This window comes from Lolium rigidum, chromosome 7, assembly GCF_022539505.1.
Source record: "Lolium rigidum isolate FL_2022 chromosome 7, APGP_CSIRO_Lrig_0.1, whole genome shotgun sequence".
Taxonomy (NCBI): domain Eukaryota; kingdom Viridiplantae; phylum Streptophyta; class Magnoliopsida; order Poales; family Poaceae; genus Lolium; species Lolium rigidum.
The window spans coordinates 21889584-21907609 of NC_061514.1; the positions used below are offsets into that span (position 1 = coordinate 21889584).

Below are 18026 nucleotides of genomic sequence, written 5' to 3' on the forward strand. Positions count from 1 at the left end.
GCATGGGCTGCTAGTGTTTTTTTTAACAAAAGAAAGGCCGAGAAGAACCTAGACGCTGCATTGATCACAAATTGTGGAGGTACAAGTTACATAGAGTACCTTGAAAAAACAAAAAATACAAACAAGCCCTCACAATAAGCACGAAGAAGCCTAAACTGAAAACTAAAAACTCCATACAGTCCTTCTTCTCCACATATGCATCTGGAGTTCCACCGTTGGCCATCCTCTCTCTCACCGGGGACAACACCACTTGGGAGAGAGAGCGTGCAGGAAATCCCACAAAGGGCATCCACATGCAGGTTGAACACACGCTGGAAAAAAGCCGTCGGCATCGATAAGGGCCAACTGCTGGCCTTCATGGTTGGAAGCCAAACATGGGCCACCGAGATTGTACTCCTAGAAACAGCAGCATGAGGATATCCCCGCCATCCAGCACTCCTCTGAGATCCTGCATAACCACAACCCGAGGAAGAAGAGTGCGAAGTTGAGCTTGAACTTGGGCAGCCGGAAGTCGCCGACCAGGACGTCGTTCCTCGGCAGGTGCTTCCGCACAAAGTCCGGGTCGCAGTTGATCTTGTCGGCGAGCCGCCACAGCCCGTCGCGCGCGTCGGGGAGGAAGACGCACATCGAGTAGATGGGCGCCGGCTGGGCGGGCAACGGGCGGCCGCGCTCATAGCGGAGCTGGAGCACCTTGAAGCCGTCGTGGCAGGCGAGGAGATTGAGGACTCCATTGTTTGGAACCTAACCAACAATTGCGAGTACTACACGACCTTGGCCTACACGCACAATTCTTTGGTGCGAAGATGTATGAACAAAATGGCGTGCATTGGGCACCCTCCAAAATTGGGTTCTTCTCTTGGTTAGTATTCCAAAATAGGCATTGGATGGCGGATAGACTTGAAAAGAGGGATGAACAAATTGTGGCGTTTGCCCGCTTTGCAGGCAAACTCAAGAAACGACGACACACCTTTTCTCCCGTTGCCGGTACGCTAAGAGGATTTGGGAGATGGTCAAAGAGTGGCTTGTTCTTCCCAACATGCACTCCCATGCTTGGGCGCCAGATATCTCCATGGCTTGCAAGGCTATCCCGCCACGGAAGGCAATCGCCTCCCTCACCATGTTTGTGAGTTGGACGGTTTGGAAAAAAAGAAACGCACGCGTTTTCAACAACAAATCTGCCCACCAACGGTGCTTCTAGAGATCATTAAAAGCGAGGGTAGACTATGGGTCGTCGCGGATGCAAATCACTTGCAATGTAATTTTTAGAGAGTGATCCTTGTCTTTTTTCTTTGGAGTATTTGGTGACTTCGTTGTACCTTGAACTCCTTATTTAGTGAATGAGATTTGCCTCCTTTTCAAAAAAAAAATTGAACACAACATCAGTGAGAGATAAAAACTCTATTAGTTCTACAAAAATGAACACATGAGAGTTTAACAAAAAAAACAAAGAAATCATTTCTGCCTTTTGTAATCCGAGTAACGGACAAGGAGCATGGATCTACAAGGTGCGTCTGTTGTTGAATCACAACACTGAAACTGGCAGAAACGTGAATTGTGGTGGGTGTGGACCAATAAACTGAAGGTGGAGTGAGCCTTCATCGCGACAGTTTTAGGAAACTAAGACTTCCCCATCCCCGGCGGCCTATAGAGCAGAAATTCTCCAAGACCTCCGCTTGCCTGCAAATTTCGGGCACATTTCGTTCAATAAGCCATCAAACCATCAGCACAATCCGAATTGAGACGAAATAGGCAAAGCTTCATGTGACGTCTCACGTAGCGGTGAACAACTGGGTGTACTTGATGGGGAGCATGGTGGCCTCAGCGTCTGCTTGGCGCCATCGAGCCCCCGACGTCGTACCTCGTCTGGGCTACTTGGAGAGATTGATGAGGTGGAGTATGCGTGGAGCTTGCCCCCATGTCCTTCCTCTGGTTGCCTTTCCTGGTCTCAGCCGTCGCACCTAGCTCGACTGGAGGAGATCAAGGATGGCGCGATGTACCCCAAGAGCGGAGGTGCCTAATGCGATATTCCCCTTGGCGCGCGTGATGTAGGAGGCAAGGGTACCTGTTTGAGGCGCCGCCTGAGGTTCAATACAGCCGCCACCGCTCGAGGTCCAGCGCCGCCAGCCGCCAAATGGTCCTGATGAAAAAAGGGGGGAAATTGTAGGGAGTATTTCTTTCGAAGTAGAGGTGAAAATATTATGAGATGGGGTAAAAGAGACGTGAACCATAACCATCACACCAATCAAAGAGTGGAGTACATTCCAAATTTTGGGAGATAACCTTCCTTAGAGAAAACGAGGGGATCACATACTGATTGCTAATCGAAAAGACTGGATTATTCGTTGACCGGGAGAAAGCTATTTTTGTAACGATTTGACGGGAGAGGTCAAAGATTTTGGAAATAATTTTTGCTAAATGTTGCAAGCGTTAAAAGATTTTTGGCAAATATTTTAATGTTTGTGTGGGATTGATTGATATTAGGTGTGAGATTGTTTTCTAACGGGATCGAACGAAGCACCAACCTCAGATTAGATTAAACGGTCAGATGCTCCGAATCTCCTTCATCAAACGCGTTGTACGACCTACGATCAACTCTAATATAATATATATTCTAGATACTCTTGTATTTTTTAAAATATTTAATTAAATATTACAAAGTTTAACTTTGATTAAACCTAAATACGAACGGAGAGAGTAGCTGAGGGTTGACCAGATAGTTTCTTTATGTACAACTAGCCACGCCTGACGTACGGATTGAGATCTGCTGTAGAAGAGGGAAAAAAACATTAAATAAGTCCCATTGAGATCATGCTCACCGTTTTTTCTCTCTCTCTCGGACTCTTAAGATCCAGCTATAGCATCCATCTCTCTCAGACTCTTAATCTCCAGCCAGTAGAACAACAAAACAGAGCAAAAGAGAGCAGCTGACCACCATTGTCTCATAAAATGATCGGACGGATTCTCCTGCCGCTCTGCTTCTTCTTCTCGATCGGCCTCACCGCACACCCTGCTTATAAGAACCTATAAACCCTAGCCAGCTATCACTAGCAAGATAAACCAACCTTGACCACAACCATGTATAATAAATTGCTTAGGATGCCTAGGCTTATCTTAACCAATCAAACCTAGTTGCTGATGAATCCAACCATGTTGTGATCCATCTACTACTTACTCCAGAAACCAATTAGAACAATAGAAAACCATAGAACCTCACAAACCTAATTATCATACTTGTTCTCTATCAAAGTAAATGTTCTTTAAAAGTTATTCTTTTAAAGTATACGATAATCAATCATTAACCATGCCATATAGTACTAAAACTGACCACTGTTCTTTACTTAATAACATTATGCCAATTGCCATTCTTTATGTGCTCAATTGAATATTATGCTTTATTATCTACCTGTTTATAATACCAAGTAAATCACACCTGAATAAGAACCTTGTATGTGAATCACTCTAAAAGTGCAACACACCCTGAATTAATCATCACAACTAACTAATCCTAAATCCTCGGGGTTAGGTCACGCTTAGAGCGATTGCATCTCATTATTATGCATTATTGCATCCTTGCCAATCTTTTAAAACATCGTCCTTACCGGACGATGATGCTATTTCAGAATTTGGAGTTATTGCGTATCGAAGACCTTGTCTGCATAATCTTGCAGCCAAGAAAGGCAAGTTCATCACTTGCTCATGTCATTTGAGTATTTCTATCAAATTACTTGCAAAGTACTATGGTTATCACTATTGCATAAAAAACCAAAACCACTACTTTCATAACTATGAATATGACTATGTGGTGGGCAATGGAACCATGGATTGTGTTGATATGGTGGAGGTTCCATTGCAAGGGTTTATATCCATCTAGGATTAAACAACAAATGTCTCCGAGTGATTCTTGTGCCGTAATACCCGTGTTAACCATAAGATCCGGAGTGGGACGGAGTAGTCAAAAGTGTTTCCACCTCTCGTACATCAACGGATGCGCTTTACCGTAGACACTTGTATCTGTCGGGGGCAAGCGGTTGGCTGGGGAAGCCTTAGGTCCCCACGGCATAGTCCGTAGACACTTGTCGCTCGAAGTGCAAGCGGTTGGCTGGGGAAGCCTTAAGTCCCCACGGTATTGCGGTCTATGATGGGTTGCAGCTACCGGCGAAGGAGTTTGGTTAACGAGTCCCAAACCGTTGTCGTGGTCGGGGTCCACCCGTGAGTGGGAATAATGGGACCGGCGAGGACCCGTGGTCGGGGCATGCAACAACGGGTGGGTGTTCGAGGTAGCGGAGGAACATGATTGGCTAGACCTTATACCGGGCCTCACACCAAAGGAAGTGTGGACGGGAACAATTGCTCGGTTGGCACCAAGGTTAAGATCTCTTATGGGTAAAGCAACACACCTCTCGCAGAGTGTAAAGAACCGTGACTCCGTCACTCCCTGTTCCGGGATATGGAACTGCGAACGCTGCCGGAAAGGAGCTCCATGAAGTTCTAGTAAACCGGTGAAGGCTGACGGACATAGTTCTTCTGAATAAAAGCAGCCTTTTGAAGAAATGGTTATGAAAACCTGCATTGGTATTATACTTTCTGGTCTAATACTGTAGCTAGTGCATTAAACACCTCTTTCCTATAATGAACTTGTTGAGTACGCTCGTACTCATCCCACTCTTAAATCCTCTGCTTAGATATGGAGGCATCAAAGGAGGATCTACAGTGCAACTCGAAGGCCGAGGAGTCAACAACTACTTCACGAGACAGGACCCTGTCAGAGGAGTCAGATACCACATCCAACAAGGAGAAACCTAGATTAGCAATAGAAAGGAACTAGCTTCCTAAACTTAGCTCCTATTTAGCTAGAATCTATTCATAGTCTCTGTAGCTAGTTAAATACTCTACAAATAGAGTTCGTGTTAGGATTAGACTACGAGTCGTTCTCTTGGAGTTTATTTGCAGTTTTACCTCATTGTAAAGTAGGAGGCTGTGCTGATCTTTTGTAAAGAGTCTGTGTTGTAATTCTATAGACATGCCTTGGACCCGCATATGTATCTGTTGTACCACTCTGAGCGATATAATACGAGTGAAACGGTGTTTCATTGGTGTTATATCAGACTTGCATACTACACCATGCAGTGGTATGCCGGGTCACCACACATGCGCTCCGTTGCTAGTAGAGGCTCTGGCCAAGTTGATACTTGTGACTCCAAGAGGGAGTATTTATGCTCGATAGTGGGTTCATGCCTCCATTAAATCTGGGACGATGATGAGAAAGTTCTAAGGTTGTGGATGTGCCGTTGCCACTAGGGATAAAACATCGATGCTTTGTCTAAGGATATTTGTGTTGATTACATTACGCACCATACTTAATGCAATTGTCCGTTGTTTACAACTTAATACCGGAAGGGGTTCGAATGATAACCTCGAAGGTGGACTTTTTAGGCATAGATGCATGCCGGATAGCGGTCTATGTACTTTGTCGTAATGCCCCGATTGAATCTCATAGTACTCATCATGATATATGTATGTGCATTGTTATGCCTTCTTTATTTGTCAATTGCCCAACCGTAATTTGTTCACCCAACATCTGCTTATCTTATGGGAGAGACACCACTAGTGAACCGTGGACCCCGGTCCTATTCTTTACATCTGAAATACAATCTATTGCAATTGTTCTTTATCGTTCTTCGCAAACAATCATCATCTTCCACACAATACGTTTAATCCTTTGTTTACGAGCAAGCCGGTGAGATTGACAACCTCACTCGTTACGTTGGGGCAAAGTACTGTGATTGTGTTGTGCAGGTTCCACGTTGGCGCCGGAATCCCTGGTGTTGCGTCGCACTACACTCCGCCACCAACAATCTTCAACGTGCTTCTTGGCTCCTACTGGTTCGATAAACCTTGGTTTCTTTCTGAGGGAAAACTTGCTACTGTACGCATCACACCTTCCTCTTGGGGTTCCCAACGGACGTGTCGACTGCACGCATCAAAGACCCCTACTCAGAACAGTTTAGGAGACTGGGAGCCCAGAAGGAAAACCTTGATGAGTACCGCATTGAGCTCAACACAGACCACACACTAGACCAAAGGAGGTATAAAAAACCGATAGCAGATGAGGTGATTGCTATTTGGATAGAGGTAACAACCTAGCGAGAATGTTCGAGTGCAACATTATACTCCATGGTAATAACAATGAGAGATATGGTATACAGGCGACACAGGGCTGTTACGGCCCACTCTCATACCCACTGTTCTTCCCAAATGCTGAGCTCAGATGGCATCCTAACATACCTAAACAAAATGTGTCATATGCATCTGCGTAAAAGTCAAGAGCAGAACGGGATAACGATGCAGGTATGATTTTTCATATATTCATATATTTTTTGTTCAATTCATTCCCATATGATGCCTAATATTTTTCTTTTTTTCACTTTCTACAGAGGGAAGAAGCAGGTGGTGCGTCTCTGTCAAGGACAATTACTGCTATAGGCTATAGACGCGTCCTGCCATATTCGACCCCATACTGCATGGAGGACGATTGTTTCAGCAATTTGCGGTTGACATGTACATAAATATTAAGGGTTGTAGGTTGAACTGGTTCAGGGAGCACCAGAAAGAGATACGTGTTGATCTGTATAAAGGCATTGTTGATAGCATCACTGCAGGAGAATCACGAGCAAGCGCTGTTGGCACAAGGACGGTGCTCCCATGGTCGTTCAAGGGGGGTTATCGAGACATGAAGAAGAGACATATGGATGCCATGGCACTGGTGCAAACTTACGGCAAGCCCGATATTTTCCTGACAATGACTTGCAACCCGAACCGGACGGAGATACTTGATGAGTTGTCCCTGGCCAGACCCTGCAAGATCGACCAGACCTTGTTGCCCGTGTTTTTAGAGCTAAGCTGGAGGCGATGAAGGAGATGCTCCTGAAAAATCACATCCTCGGTGTTGTCACAGCTCATGTATATGTCGTCGAGTTCCAGAAGAGAGGCCTCCCCCATGCCCATTTCCTGTTGATCATGGATTCAACCTATAAGCTCGTTGTGCCAGAGCAATACGACCATGTCATATCTGCCGAGCTCCCTGACAAAAATAAATACCCGGATCTCTACGGCCCATGTGGTGTTCTCAAGCCCAACAACATCTGCATGCAAGAGGGGGTGTGCAAATGCAGATATCCGCGAGCGTTCAACGAGAACACCGTACAAGGGAAGGACTCCTACCCTGTTTATCGCAGACGAAAGGAGGGTCGTCACGCAAAGGTCCGTGGTCAGATTCTGGACAACAGATGGGTTGTGCCCTATAACCCATACCTTATGCGGATGTTTAACTGCCACATCAATGTTGAGGTGTGCTCAAGCATCAAAGCTGTGAAGTACCTTTATAAGTACATATACAAGGGCCACGATCGGGCTTCATTCAACATCGACCAGACTGACAATGACGGTAACATAGATGAGATCAAGAGATACACTGACGCGAGGTGGGTTACTCCACCAGAGGCTATGTGGAGGATATTTGGCTTCAAGCTCTGTGATAACTCGCCAGCCGTCCTTCAGCTGCCGCTTCATCTCCCAGATATGCACAAGGTCACTTTCAAAGCAGGGGATGACCTGAAGGACGTTATCGCCCGGGATAATGTAGAGAGTTCAATGCTCACAGAGTATTTTGTGGCTAACAATAAGCATCCATGGGCTCGACATATTTTGTACAGGGATTTTCCCGGAAGCTTCACATGGCAATCGTCAAAGTATTGGAAGCCCAGGTAAGAGCGTCATCAAGTAGGGCGAATCATGTTAGCCCATCCAGCTGAGGGGGATCGATACTTTCTGAGGGTGCAGCTAAACCACATACCAGGATCAACATGGAATGGTAAAAAGTTGGTTCATCCAATATGCACGGTGGGTACTTTACGCTGCATTTTCTATTTTTTTTTCACTAAAACTATACATGCTAATGACAAGTATTGTAGTGCCGAATGTTATCGACCCGAGGAAGAATTTTTTGGTACGCTTGCTCAAGTACCATCAAAATGAAGCAGTCGAAAATATTCCATACATTGTACGACATACTCTAAGGAGTATCGAGGAGGACATTTTTTTAATATAAAATAGTTAATTAGTGGAGTACTTATTGCATATTCAAACGATGTCAATTATATGGTTGTTAAATATATTTCAGACTGATTAGAATCTTATAAATTTTTCTAAATATCTTATGATTTTGATACACGTGATTTTTTGCAACTATTGTATTGACACAATGTGAGAAAAAAAAGAAGCCGTAGCAACGCACGGGCATTCAACTAGTATAATATATATTCTAGATACTCTTGTATTTTTAAAATATTTAATTAAATATTACAAAGTTTAACTTTGATTAAACCTAAATACGAACGGAGAGAGTAGCTGAGGGTTGACCAGATAGTTTCTTTATGTACAACTAGCCACGCCTGACGTACGGATTGAGATCTGCTGTAGAAGAGGAAAAAAAAACATTAAATAAGTCCCATTGAGATCATGCTCACCGTTTTTTCTCTCTCTCTCTCGGACTCTTAAGATCCAGCTATAGCGTCCATCTCTCTCAGACTCTTAATCTCCAGCCAGTAGAACAACAAAAGAGAGCAAAAGAGAGCAGCTGACCACCATTGTCTCATAAAATGATCGGACGGATTCTCCTGCCGCTCTGCTTCTTCTTCTCGATCGGCCTCACCGCACAGCAGCTCGTCCTCGCTGCGGCTGCCTCTAGTTCGAAGGTAGTGACTACCCTCCCTGGATTCGACGGCCTCCTTCCCTTCCACCTCGAGACTGGGTACACATCTTCTCTAGCTCTTCAGTTAGTGTTTCTACGCAAGAGGTGCGATCCCCTTGAGCGATTCCATTGGATTTAATCGGCTGATGCTGCTGCTACTGCTACTTGATTCAAAGTTACGTGGAAGTGGATGAGGTCAACGGCGCGGAGCTATTCTACTACTTCGTCGGGTCGGAAGCCGGCGGCGAGGATGCTCCTTTTCTTCTGTGGCTCACCGGCGGCGACCATTGCTCCGTACTCAGCGGCCTTGCCTTGGAGATTGGTACATTTGAGTTTGTATTCTAATGCTCTCCAAGATTCATATATGATTTCATACATGTGCACCACAACTGCAGGCCCATTCCAATTCGTCATAGAGCCTTATAATGGCACCGTACCGAGCCTGCAACTCAACCCGTACTCGTGGACGAAGGTTGGTCCCGTTCTGCACACTCCATCGTAAATATTCAGGTTCGTTCCTGCCTTGACAAGGTCTATATCTGCAGGTGGCAAATATTCTTTTTGTCGATGCGCCGGTTGGGGCAGGATTTTCCTTTTCTAGAAAACCTGAAGGTTACAATGTTGGGGATGTATCAGCCTCACTGCAGCTCCATGAACTCCTCATCAAGGTACTAACTAATCCCATTCGAAAAAACTTTTTGAGATGGATTCAGTATTCATTACTGAATAATAATCCGTAAGTTGCTCGAGTTCAAGTCTTTTAGGTTGATTTGAAAATCGATGACCCGAGGATAAGCTCACGTTTTTTTTCCGATAAGGAAGCATTGCTGCACACGGCTTCTTTTTTATTAACCATAAGTACGGGCTCAACAAAAATCAACCATTACAATCAATCAAACTGTAAAGTCGATACTAAGATTAACCAAAAGAAAACACAACATGTAGAAAAGCTATCCATTGGCTACTCTATTAAGATGCCGCCACCCAGTAGCCTGGAAAAAGCAGTCCTAAGTAACCACTAGCATCCGGTTGCATCCAGTAACCATATCCTCCCGCAACTCCAACGGAAGGAGGAAAACCCATTGTTGAATCAATGAGCAGCCCGTCGGATAACCTGCAAAAAATTAGTACCAGTATTCTTGTTAAAAATGATATCATTGCGACTTGTCCATATCGATCAACAAATCGTAGAAACGCCAATGCTAATCTTTTGCTTATCAGTCTTTGGTACTCCATTCAACCAATTACCAAACATATTAGTAACATTGGATGGTGGAATGATGCGCCAAATCAATTTTATAAGTCGACAAGCAATGAACAAATGATTAACGGTGGTCTCAGTAGAATCACAAAAACAATATTTTTGACACCCATTGCACTTCCGTTTAGCTAAATTATCCTTAGTAAGAAGCACTTTATTACTAAGAAACCACATGAAAATCTTAATTTTTAAGGAAATCTTTATTTTTCATAGATATTTCCTGAGATATATAGTATGCCCATTCATTAAATCAAGATACATAGACTTATAGACTTAACTGAAAAAATTCTAGAATCAGTGAGGATAAGCTCACGTGTAGCGCAATTGAAAATTAAGATGAGATTGGGTTAAGATGAGCTTACTCACACTTGGATCGACATAACAATAAGAACCTCTCCTTGTCCCGGCGTGCCTCTGGCTGCGAGGAAGCTGGGGCGTCGGCCCCAGAATTGGCTTGGTGGTGTTGTGCGGGTGGCTGCAGTGTGAGGTGCTACAGCTGCTGCGCGGCAGCAAGGTAGCCGGGGTGGCGGCCGCGAATTGGTGGTCGTGCTGCGGGAGGGGCAGCTCTGCCCTCCCGCTAGCATGGTGTCATCGTCGCGGCGTGAGGTGACACGACTACTGCGGCATGTGGTCAGGATTGGTGGTCGGCGATGGAGCCACGCTGTTCTGCTGCTCCTTAGCCTAGGCCCTTGGGCTTGGCGGTTGAGATCACGCTCCAGGTGAAAGCCTCGCACTTAGGTGCCGACAGCGGTGGCGCCCTAGGATGTCGTTCTCCTTCTTGAATGCGTCGTTTGGGAGTTGCAATCCTCTACCGATGCGGGTGGCTTGTGTTTCTCCGGGTGAAAACCTAAGCTCCTTTGGAGCGGGCGACGGCGATGGAAACGCCGTTATCTTCTTGAAGGCGTCGCCTTGGAGCTTCTCAACCCTCGTGGTGCGACGGGCTTGCAGCTGACCATGGAGTGGCTTTGTGGTCTGGGCGGAGAATGCCAGGGCGGCGGCCCCGGAAGGCGGTTGTAAGCCGAGGCGGCGGCCTCGGAAGCTTGGCGACCATGGCTCTATGAGGCAGGGTCGTGGTTTTGCGTTGCATGGTAACGAATTAGTGCCATGAGGGTGGCTGGTTCGTCACCATAGTCTTTTTTTTTTCATTTCTTTCTCTTTTCTCTTCGTTTCCCCGATGTACTTTAGTTCCATAGTCTCTTTTTTTCATTTCTTTCTCTTTTCTGTTCGTTTCCGGATGTACGTTAGTTCGGGTGATATGTGTGTACGTTTCCCTCTGCTTATCAATTAATGCTAGCATTTACTGGATCTTTCGAAGAAAAAGACGTGTCGGTTTGTATAGATAAAAAATAGAATAATTTGTCAGTCATGTTGGATGCAACTACCACACTATCTAGGTTATTTTTTGTTGTTGTGTTTAATAGTTTAGTTTCCTCATGTGGTTGGTGTCAAGTAATAACCTGTCGGGAGATTTTAAATGGTGCAGCATAAAACTGGCTTAAATTCTCAATGTACTTAAGTACTCACATCTTGAAAGCACTCACATCAATTCAAAATCATTATAAGCATCGAGTGTGAGCTAAACCGATCTGTAGCTTAATCTCTATTAATTTTGGCCAATTCAGTTTTGATCTCTACCACGGTTATTCTGTTGTGATACTCTGACATTCCCAGCTTTTATCCTTTGCTCAACTCAAATTAAATGTGTTTTTATGAACTAAGCTTAGTGTGGCTCGCTCAAACTCGACTCATTTTATATCTCTAGATTTTTTTCTTTTGTGAATTTGTTTATATGTCTAGCTAATCCATGTGTCCATGTATAAGCTGAGTGTGGCTTGCTCAAACTGGACTCATTTGTATCTCTAGCTAATGGCATCCGCTTTATTGTCTAATCCATGTCTAGTGGTTCACCGACCATCCGGCGTTCCTCGCAAATCATCTCTATATCGGGGGAGACTCCTACGCTGGGAAAATAGTGCCATTTATCGCACAAAAGATTTCAGAAGGCGAGAGCGCTAGTATTATTGTATTTCCACTAATACAAGAATGACCAGTTTTTAAACTGAATGAAAATTCCTCTTGTTAAACTCTGTCTTCATACTTTACCCCTTCAGGTGTTGAAGCTGGAAGGAGCCCCCATCTCAATCTCAAGGTACCATCATAACTCTAATAATGCTCGCAAAAAAAAATTATAATACCAAAGGGCCATCTGTGATACCGTTACGAGTTTGCATATGGTCACATTGCCATCATTGTTTTAGTTAAATACTAGTATAGTTTTTCACGAAACCGTTATTAGTTTATTTATTTCACTAGGGCTATCTAGTGGGCAATCCGGCAACAGGTGAGATAATTGATTATAGCGCTGCAGTTCCATATGCTCACGGAGTTGGCATAATATCAGATCAGTTATATGAGGTAATTGAACTTATCTAGATCCTCTCAATGCCCTCAGATCTGCAAGCAAGGGTACATCTTTTTATCGCAACTGAAAGCGTGATCATGATACTATTTTTCACATTATCTTGTCCTGTAGACCATAAGTGGGCATTGCCATGGAGAAGACTACAAGTATCCCACCAATGCGTTATGTGCTCAAGCTTTGGATACGTACAAAAGTGTAAGAAGGAGATATCCTAGATATCTTGTTTATATTTGCTGAAAGATATTCTGCAAACAATTTTTTCAAGATATGTTTCATCCATGGTAGTATCTGACTGAGTGTCGAAGGTTAACTATATGGGTAATTATATACTGCATGCCATTCCAATTGCAGCTCCTCTCTGAAGTTAGATGGGGCCAAATATTGTTGGACAACTGTGGTGGTTTTACATCTACTGGGCCGGGTAGAGAAATGGACGATTCAGCTGGTGCTGGTAGGAAAATTCTAAGTGAGGAGAAAGATGGAGCCGAAACGGTGAAACGTCTTAGAAATCCACCACCTAGCCCGACACTTGACTGTCAGGTAAGTGCGCAGCAGTCCTGTAGTGTGTTCCCGTTTCTCCCGTTAATCCAATCATAATTAAGCCACGGTCGATTAGACCTATGGCATCTACTTGTCGTATTTCTGGGCAAATGAACAGGGCACCCGAGACGCCCTCGGGATCAAGGACGGCACCGTGGAGGAGTGGGTGAGATGCCACAACGGCGACGTGCCATACACCACAGACATTAGGAGCAGCATCAAGTACCACCGGAACGTCACAGCCAATGGTTACCGCGCACTGGTATACAGGTCCGTGAATTGAGACTTGCATTGGATATTTGGATTGGATCAAAGCGAGAGGGGTTCTAATGTGTTTTTGATTGATGTCGCCGATGGCAGCGGCGACCATGATGCGATGGTGCCTCACCTGGGGACGCAGGCGTGGGTGAGGTCGCTCGGCTTCCCGATTGTTGACGACTGGAGGGCATGGCATCTCCAAGGACAGTCTGCCGGGTTGGTTCTTCTAGTCGTCTGCTTAGTTTTTCACTTTACTGCTAGTGATGTGATTCTTTTGTCTAACGTCTCTTCCATGATTTTCCAGGTTCACCATAACTTACTCGAACAACATGACATTCGCAACTATTAAGGTACCAAAATTAACACCTCTCTGCTTGAGTTGCTGGAGTTTTTGGTCGGCAAATTACTAGTTTTAAGGTGCTGCTCCTAATTGGGTTGCAGGGAGCTGGACACACGGCGCCTGAGTTTGAGCCGAAGAGGTGCTTTGCCATGTTTAGCCGTTGGATACTGAATCAGCAACTCTAGCCCCTACTGTATTGTTTTTTCCCGGGTAAAGCACACTATCTTTCAGTTATAATGATTATAGTTTGCTACACTCATTTAGATTTTGCGTTTACGACCGAGGTTAGATATAACAGTTTTGCTAATTCTCAGTCGCCTGAGAATAAGCTAAATCTCAGTCACCTCAATTATCGTTGGCTTTGTGTGCAAAGATTCGTGCTCGCTGTTTTCGGTTTTCAAGCGATGCAGGATACTGGTGTGTTGCTTTTGCAGCGTGTGCATGGGCTGCTAGTGTTTTTTTTAACAACAGAAAGGCCGAGAAGAACCTAGACGCTGCATTGATCACAAATTATGGAGGTACAAGTTACATAGAGTACCTTGAAAAAACAAAAAATACAAACAAGCCCTCACAATAAGAAGAAGCCTAAACTGAAAACTAAAAACTCCATACAGTGCTTCTTCTCTACAGATGCATCTGGAGTTCCACCGTTGGCCATCCTCTCTCTCACCGGGGACAACACCACTTGGGAGAGAGAGCGCGCAGGAAATCCCACAAAGGGCCTCCACATGCAGGTTGAACACACGCTGGAAAAAACCCGTCGACATCGATAAGGGCCAACTGCTGGCCTTCATGGTTGGAAGCCAAACATGGGCCACCGAGATTGTACTCCTAGAAATTGCAGCATGAGGACATCCCCGCCATCCAGCACTCCTCTGAGATCCTGCATGACCACAACCTCATTCGGCAACTCGCTGACAAGGATGAAAGGGGCACACCGAAGTGCATGGAAGAAGCAGAACATCACCAAACATGTGGACCTTATTTGAGTACATGCCAATGACAACCTCCTTCCCCGCTACCGGTTCTAGCCGATGGAGCACCACATGATTAGGAGGTTCCGCTGGAGCACACCATATCTAGCTCAAAAGAACCGATGGTCTACTCCAAGACAACGCCATAAGGGCAAAGCCACCTACAACAGGGGAAAATCTAGTACTACTATGTATATTGGAGTCCGTTAGGAATAACATCCGTCTCAGGCGGCAAAGCATTAGAGACAAGATCTGAACTCGCAATCCGTCCGAGAGCCCACTTCTCCTCCTCCTCCACTTCTTTTCCATCCCTCCTCCTCTCCCTCCCCACCTCGGCGACCTCTCCTCCTCCACCCACCTGCCCTCCACGGCTGGCCTCCTCCTCCACCCACCCACTCCGGCCGACCTCCTCCTCCTCCACCCACCCACCCCCTCCGGCCGGCCTCCGACCTCCTCCACCCACCTCCGACCGGCCTCCTCCTCCTCCACCCACATCAACCCACCCCACCCACCCACCCATTCCGGCTGACCTCCTCCTCCTCCACCCACCTCCAACCGGCCTCCTCCTCCTCCACCCACATCAACCCACCCCACCCCACCCACCCACCCACCTCCGGCGACCTCCGGCAATTTTTTTAAAAAAATCCGGCAAAATTCCGGCGGTCCTAGATCTAGATCTAGATCTGGCCGCCATTTTTTTCTTCTGAAATTCAAAAAAAAAAAATCTATGGCGCACCACCGCCGGTGCGTCACAAATATGAAACTTTCTGTGGCGCACCTTGCTTGGTGCGCCATAGAAATAAAACTTTCTGTGGCGCATGGGTCCGTGCGCCACAGAATTCTTATTTTGTGACATAGATTCTGTGGCGCACTGCCCATGCGCCATAGAATAACTTTTTTGGTGCGCCAGTAATGATCCTTTCCCTACTAGTGCATGTTGGTTCGTCTTTACTGCTCTCAGTGGGCGTTGGGGATTTTGCAAGGGGGTCATAGTTTCTGTGCGGCGGGAGATGGTGTGCGCGATGCAAGCGAGGAGGCAGCCTATTTACAAGCGAGGAGGCCAGTGCGTGCATTAATGTTGGCGTGTGGGTTCCCCGTACATTGCCTCGTGGGAAAGACGCAACAACGACGAGACGCCTCGCCTGCCACTACCTCAGAAACCAGTGAGTCTTAAAAGCTAACCGTGTCTTTATTTTGGGATGCCTAGCCATCATCTCTGTGGCAGGGCCGGCTCTGGTGTCCCATGCCGCCCCTTGTGGGACGGGGTTGGCCTGTGGGCGCGGACAATTTTTGGACCACGTCGGGTCTAAATCTTTGGGGGCCGCGGTTGCTTCATGATTCTTGGTAGCGTGAGTTGTAACATAGATTGCAAGTAAGATTCGACGATATTGCTTGACTAGAAATTACTAGGTTAATAACTCATTCAAGTAAGAATTGGTCACACCTTATTTACTTCTTCCATGATTTGTGAGAGTGCCCACGATTCTACCACTATATTTTTTTTGTAATCAATAGAGGTCTTTCTTATACCAAGAAATATGGATGAACGAATGCTGCTTGGAATCCTCGCGCAAAATGCAACCAGGGTAAGTAAATGTGTAAATTTATATTTAACCAGCATAGCAATGGTAGCAAGATAACGAAGTACATTTAATTGAAAGATTATAACTCGCCCCCGAGTCCGCAAATAAGCTCCCAGCACTGCAATCCCTCAGTTGATCGAGGGGTCAACGACGTGGCCTGCGAAGAGGATCGCACCGGACACCTCCTCGGTCACAATGAAGGCAAATGGATGGTCAGCGACGAAATCCACACGCGGCGGCGGTGGCGGGGAGTACATACTACACCCAACTACAAAATTGGCGGTGAGAGCCGCGGCTTCGGTGCCTTCCTCATTCACCTCTATGAAAGCCTTGTGCATCACCTTCTGTAGCACAAGCCTCCTCCCTCCTCCTGCGCCGTCCTCCGCCATGCCCGTCAGATCGGCCTTCCCCTCGTCGAACGCCTCCCTGAGGCCCAGTTCCCGGAGAGCGCCTGACATGTCCCTGCCGAAGCTGAGCTTGAACTTGGGCAACCGGAAGTCGCCGACCAGGACCTTGTTCCTCGGCAGGTGCTTCCGCACAAAGTCCGGGTCGCAGTTGATCTTGTCGGTGAGCCGCCACAGCCCGTCCCGCGTGTCGGGGAGGAAGACGCACATAGAGTAAATGGGCGCCGGCTGGGCGGGCAATGGGCGGCCGCGTTCATAGCGGAGCTGGAGCACCTTGAAGCTGTCGTGGCAGGCGAGGAGCTGCCGATCAAAGTCACGCATGAAGGGCACGTCGACGTCGGCGCCGTCGAGGCGGTGGAACTTGTCCTCCTTGGTGAGCTCCTTATCGAAGGGCTTCTCCCACCTGCCCTTGAAGTAGATGGCGTTGGCGAGGACGAGGTCGGTGAGAGGCGACAGCGCGCCCGGGCTGAAGATGGAGGGGATGAGGTTGTTTGTCGACGCCGCCACCCATGCGTTGATCTGCTTCCCTGCTTCCTCCGGCTGCATGCAGCACCACACACGTACAGTACTACTAGTTTACTTACACGTTGACATCCATGTGTATGAACTATGAAGTCAGGAAAAATAACTGTATACGGACCTTTTGGCGGAAGTTGACGGCACGCGTGACGGCCTTGTACGACTGGACAGCAGCGTCGCGGTAGGCGGGGCGGAGGGGCATCGTCATGTCGTGCCACACGCCGCACGCGAAGCTGATGCGAGGCCCGCCGGCGTGGGACTGGTCGGCGAGGACATGACCGGCGAGCCCGCGGACGTGCTCGGCTAGGACGTCGCGCGAAGGTGCACCGAGGATGCCGAGCAGCTCGTTGAGGGTGCGCTCACGGGCGCCGGCGGCCACAAGCGATAGCGCCGCGTAGACGGACAGCGGTGAGTAGACGAGGTTGCCGCTCCTGCCAGCGTCGTCGGCGAGGCGCTTGTTGAGACCCAGCGCGAACGCCTGCATGCCGTTCGCAGATTGCATCTTGTCTTGCATGCGCTGTATTTGTCTCCTCCTCCAAGTCAAAGCTTGCAGTTTGTATAACCCAACCTGACAATAGGGCTAGTTGACTTGGGTCATAAGTCATTAATCACCATTAGGCTCACTTCGGCATCACCGTGCGAGGCCGGCCTATATGGGTCGGCTACCACCGGTCCACCGCCGTTCCTCCATAACCCAAAGCGGCACCTGGGTCGTGGGAAAGTAGTCACTTGTGACGGTTTTGAGTATGGATGAACTAGGTAATATCCATTTATTGTCAGCAGTATCGTATTGTAGTACACCATAATATTATAAGATTTTTATTTCTAATAAGATATATGTATATATTAATATATACGTGACGATTTGTCGTGGTAGTATCTAAAATCGTAAGATACTATGATACTATCGGGATCATGGAAAAAAAATAGCACGCTATTCTAACGCTAATAGCACGCTATAGCATATCTGCAGAGC

General features: G+C 46.7%; 2 protein-coding genes across 2 annotated transcripts; one reads left to right on the forward strand and one right to left on the reverse strand.

The window, feature by feature from the left end:
- The first annotated feature begins 8657 nt into the window (after window positions 1-8657).
- LOC124677950 (serine carboxypeptidase-like 18) lies at window positions 8658-13755 on the forward strand. Its single transcript, XM_047213883.1, has 13 exons — window positions 8658-8809; window positions 8926-9071; window positions 9145-9221; window positions 9295-9417; window positions 11911-12013; window positions 12122-12159; window positions 12324-12425; window positions 12544-12627; window positions 12784-12972; window positions 13049-13242; window positions 13333-13446; window positions 13535-13580; window positions 13672-13755. Exons 1-13 carry the CDS (start codon window positions 8658-8660, stop codon window positions 13753-13755), a joined length of 1452 nt encoding a protein of 483 aa, XP_047069839.1.
- A 2500-nt stretch (window positions 13756-16255) lies between these two features.
- LOC124671012 (putative serpin-Z5) lies at window positions 16256-17564 on the reverse strand. Its single transcript, XM_047207459.1, has 2 exons — window positions 17172-17564; window positions 16256-17071 (listed from the first exon to the last, which is right to left on the reverse strand). The coding sequence occupies exons 1-2, from the start codon at window positions 17562-17564 to the stop codon at window positions 16256-16258; spliced, it is 1209 nt and encodes a 402-aa protein (XP_047063415.1).
- Window positions 17565-18026: the final 462 nt, after the last annotated feature.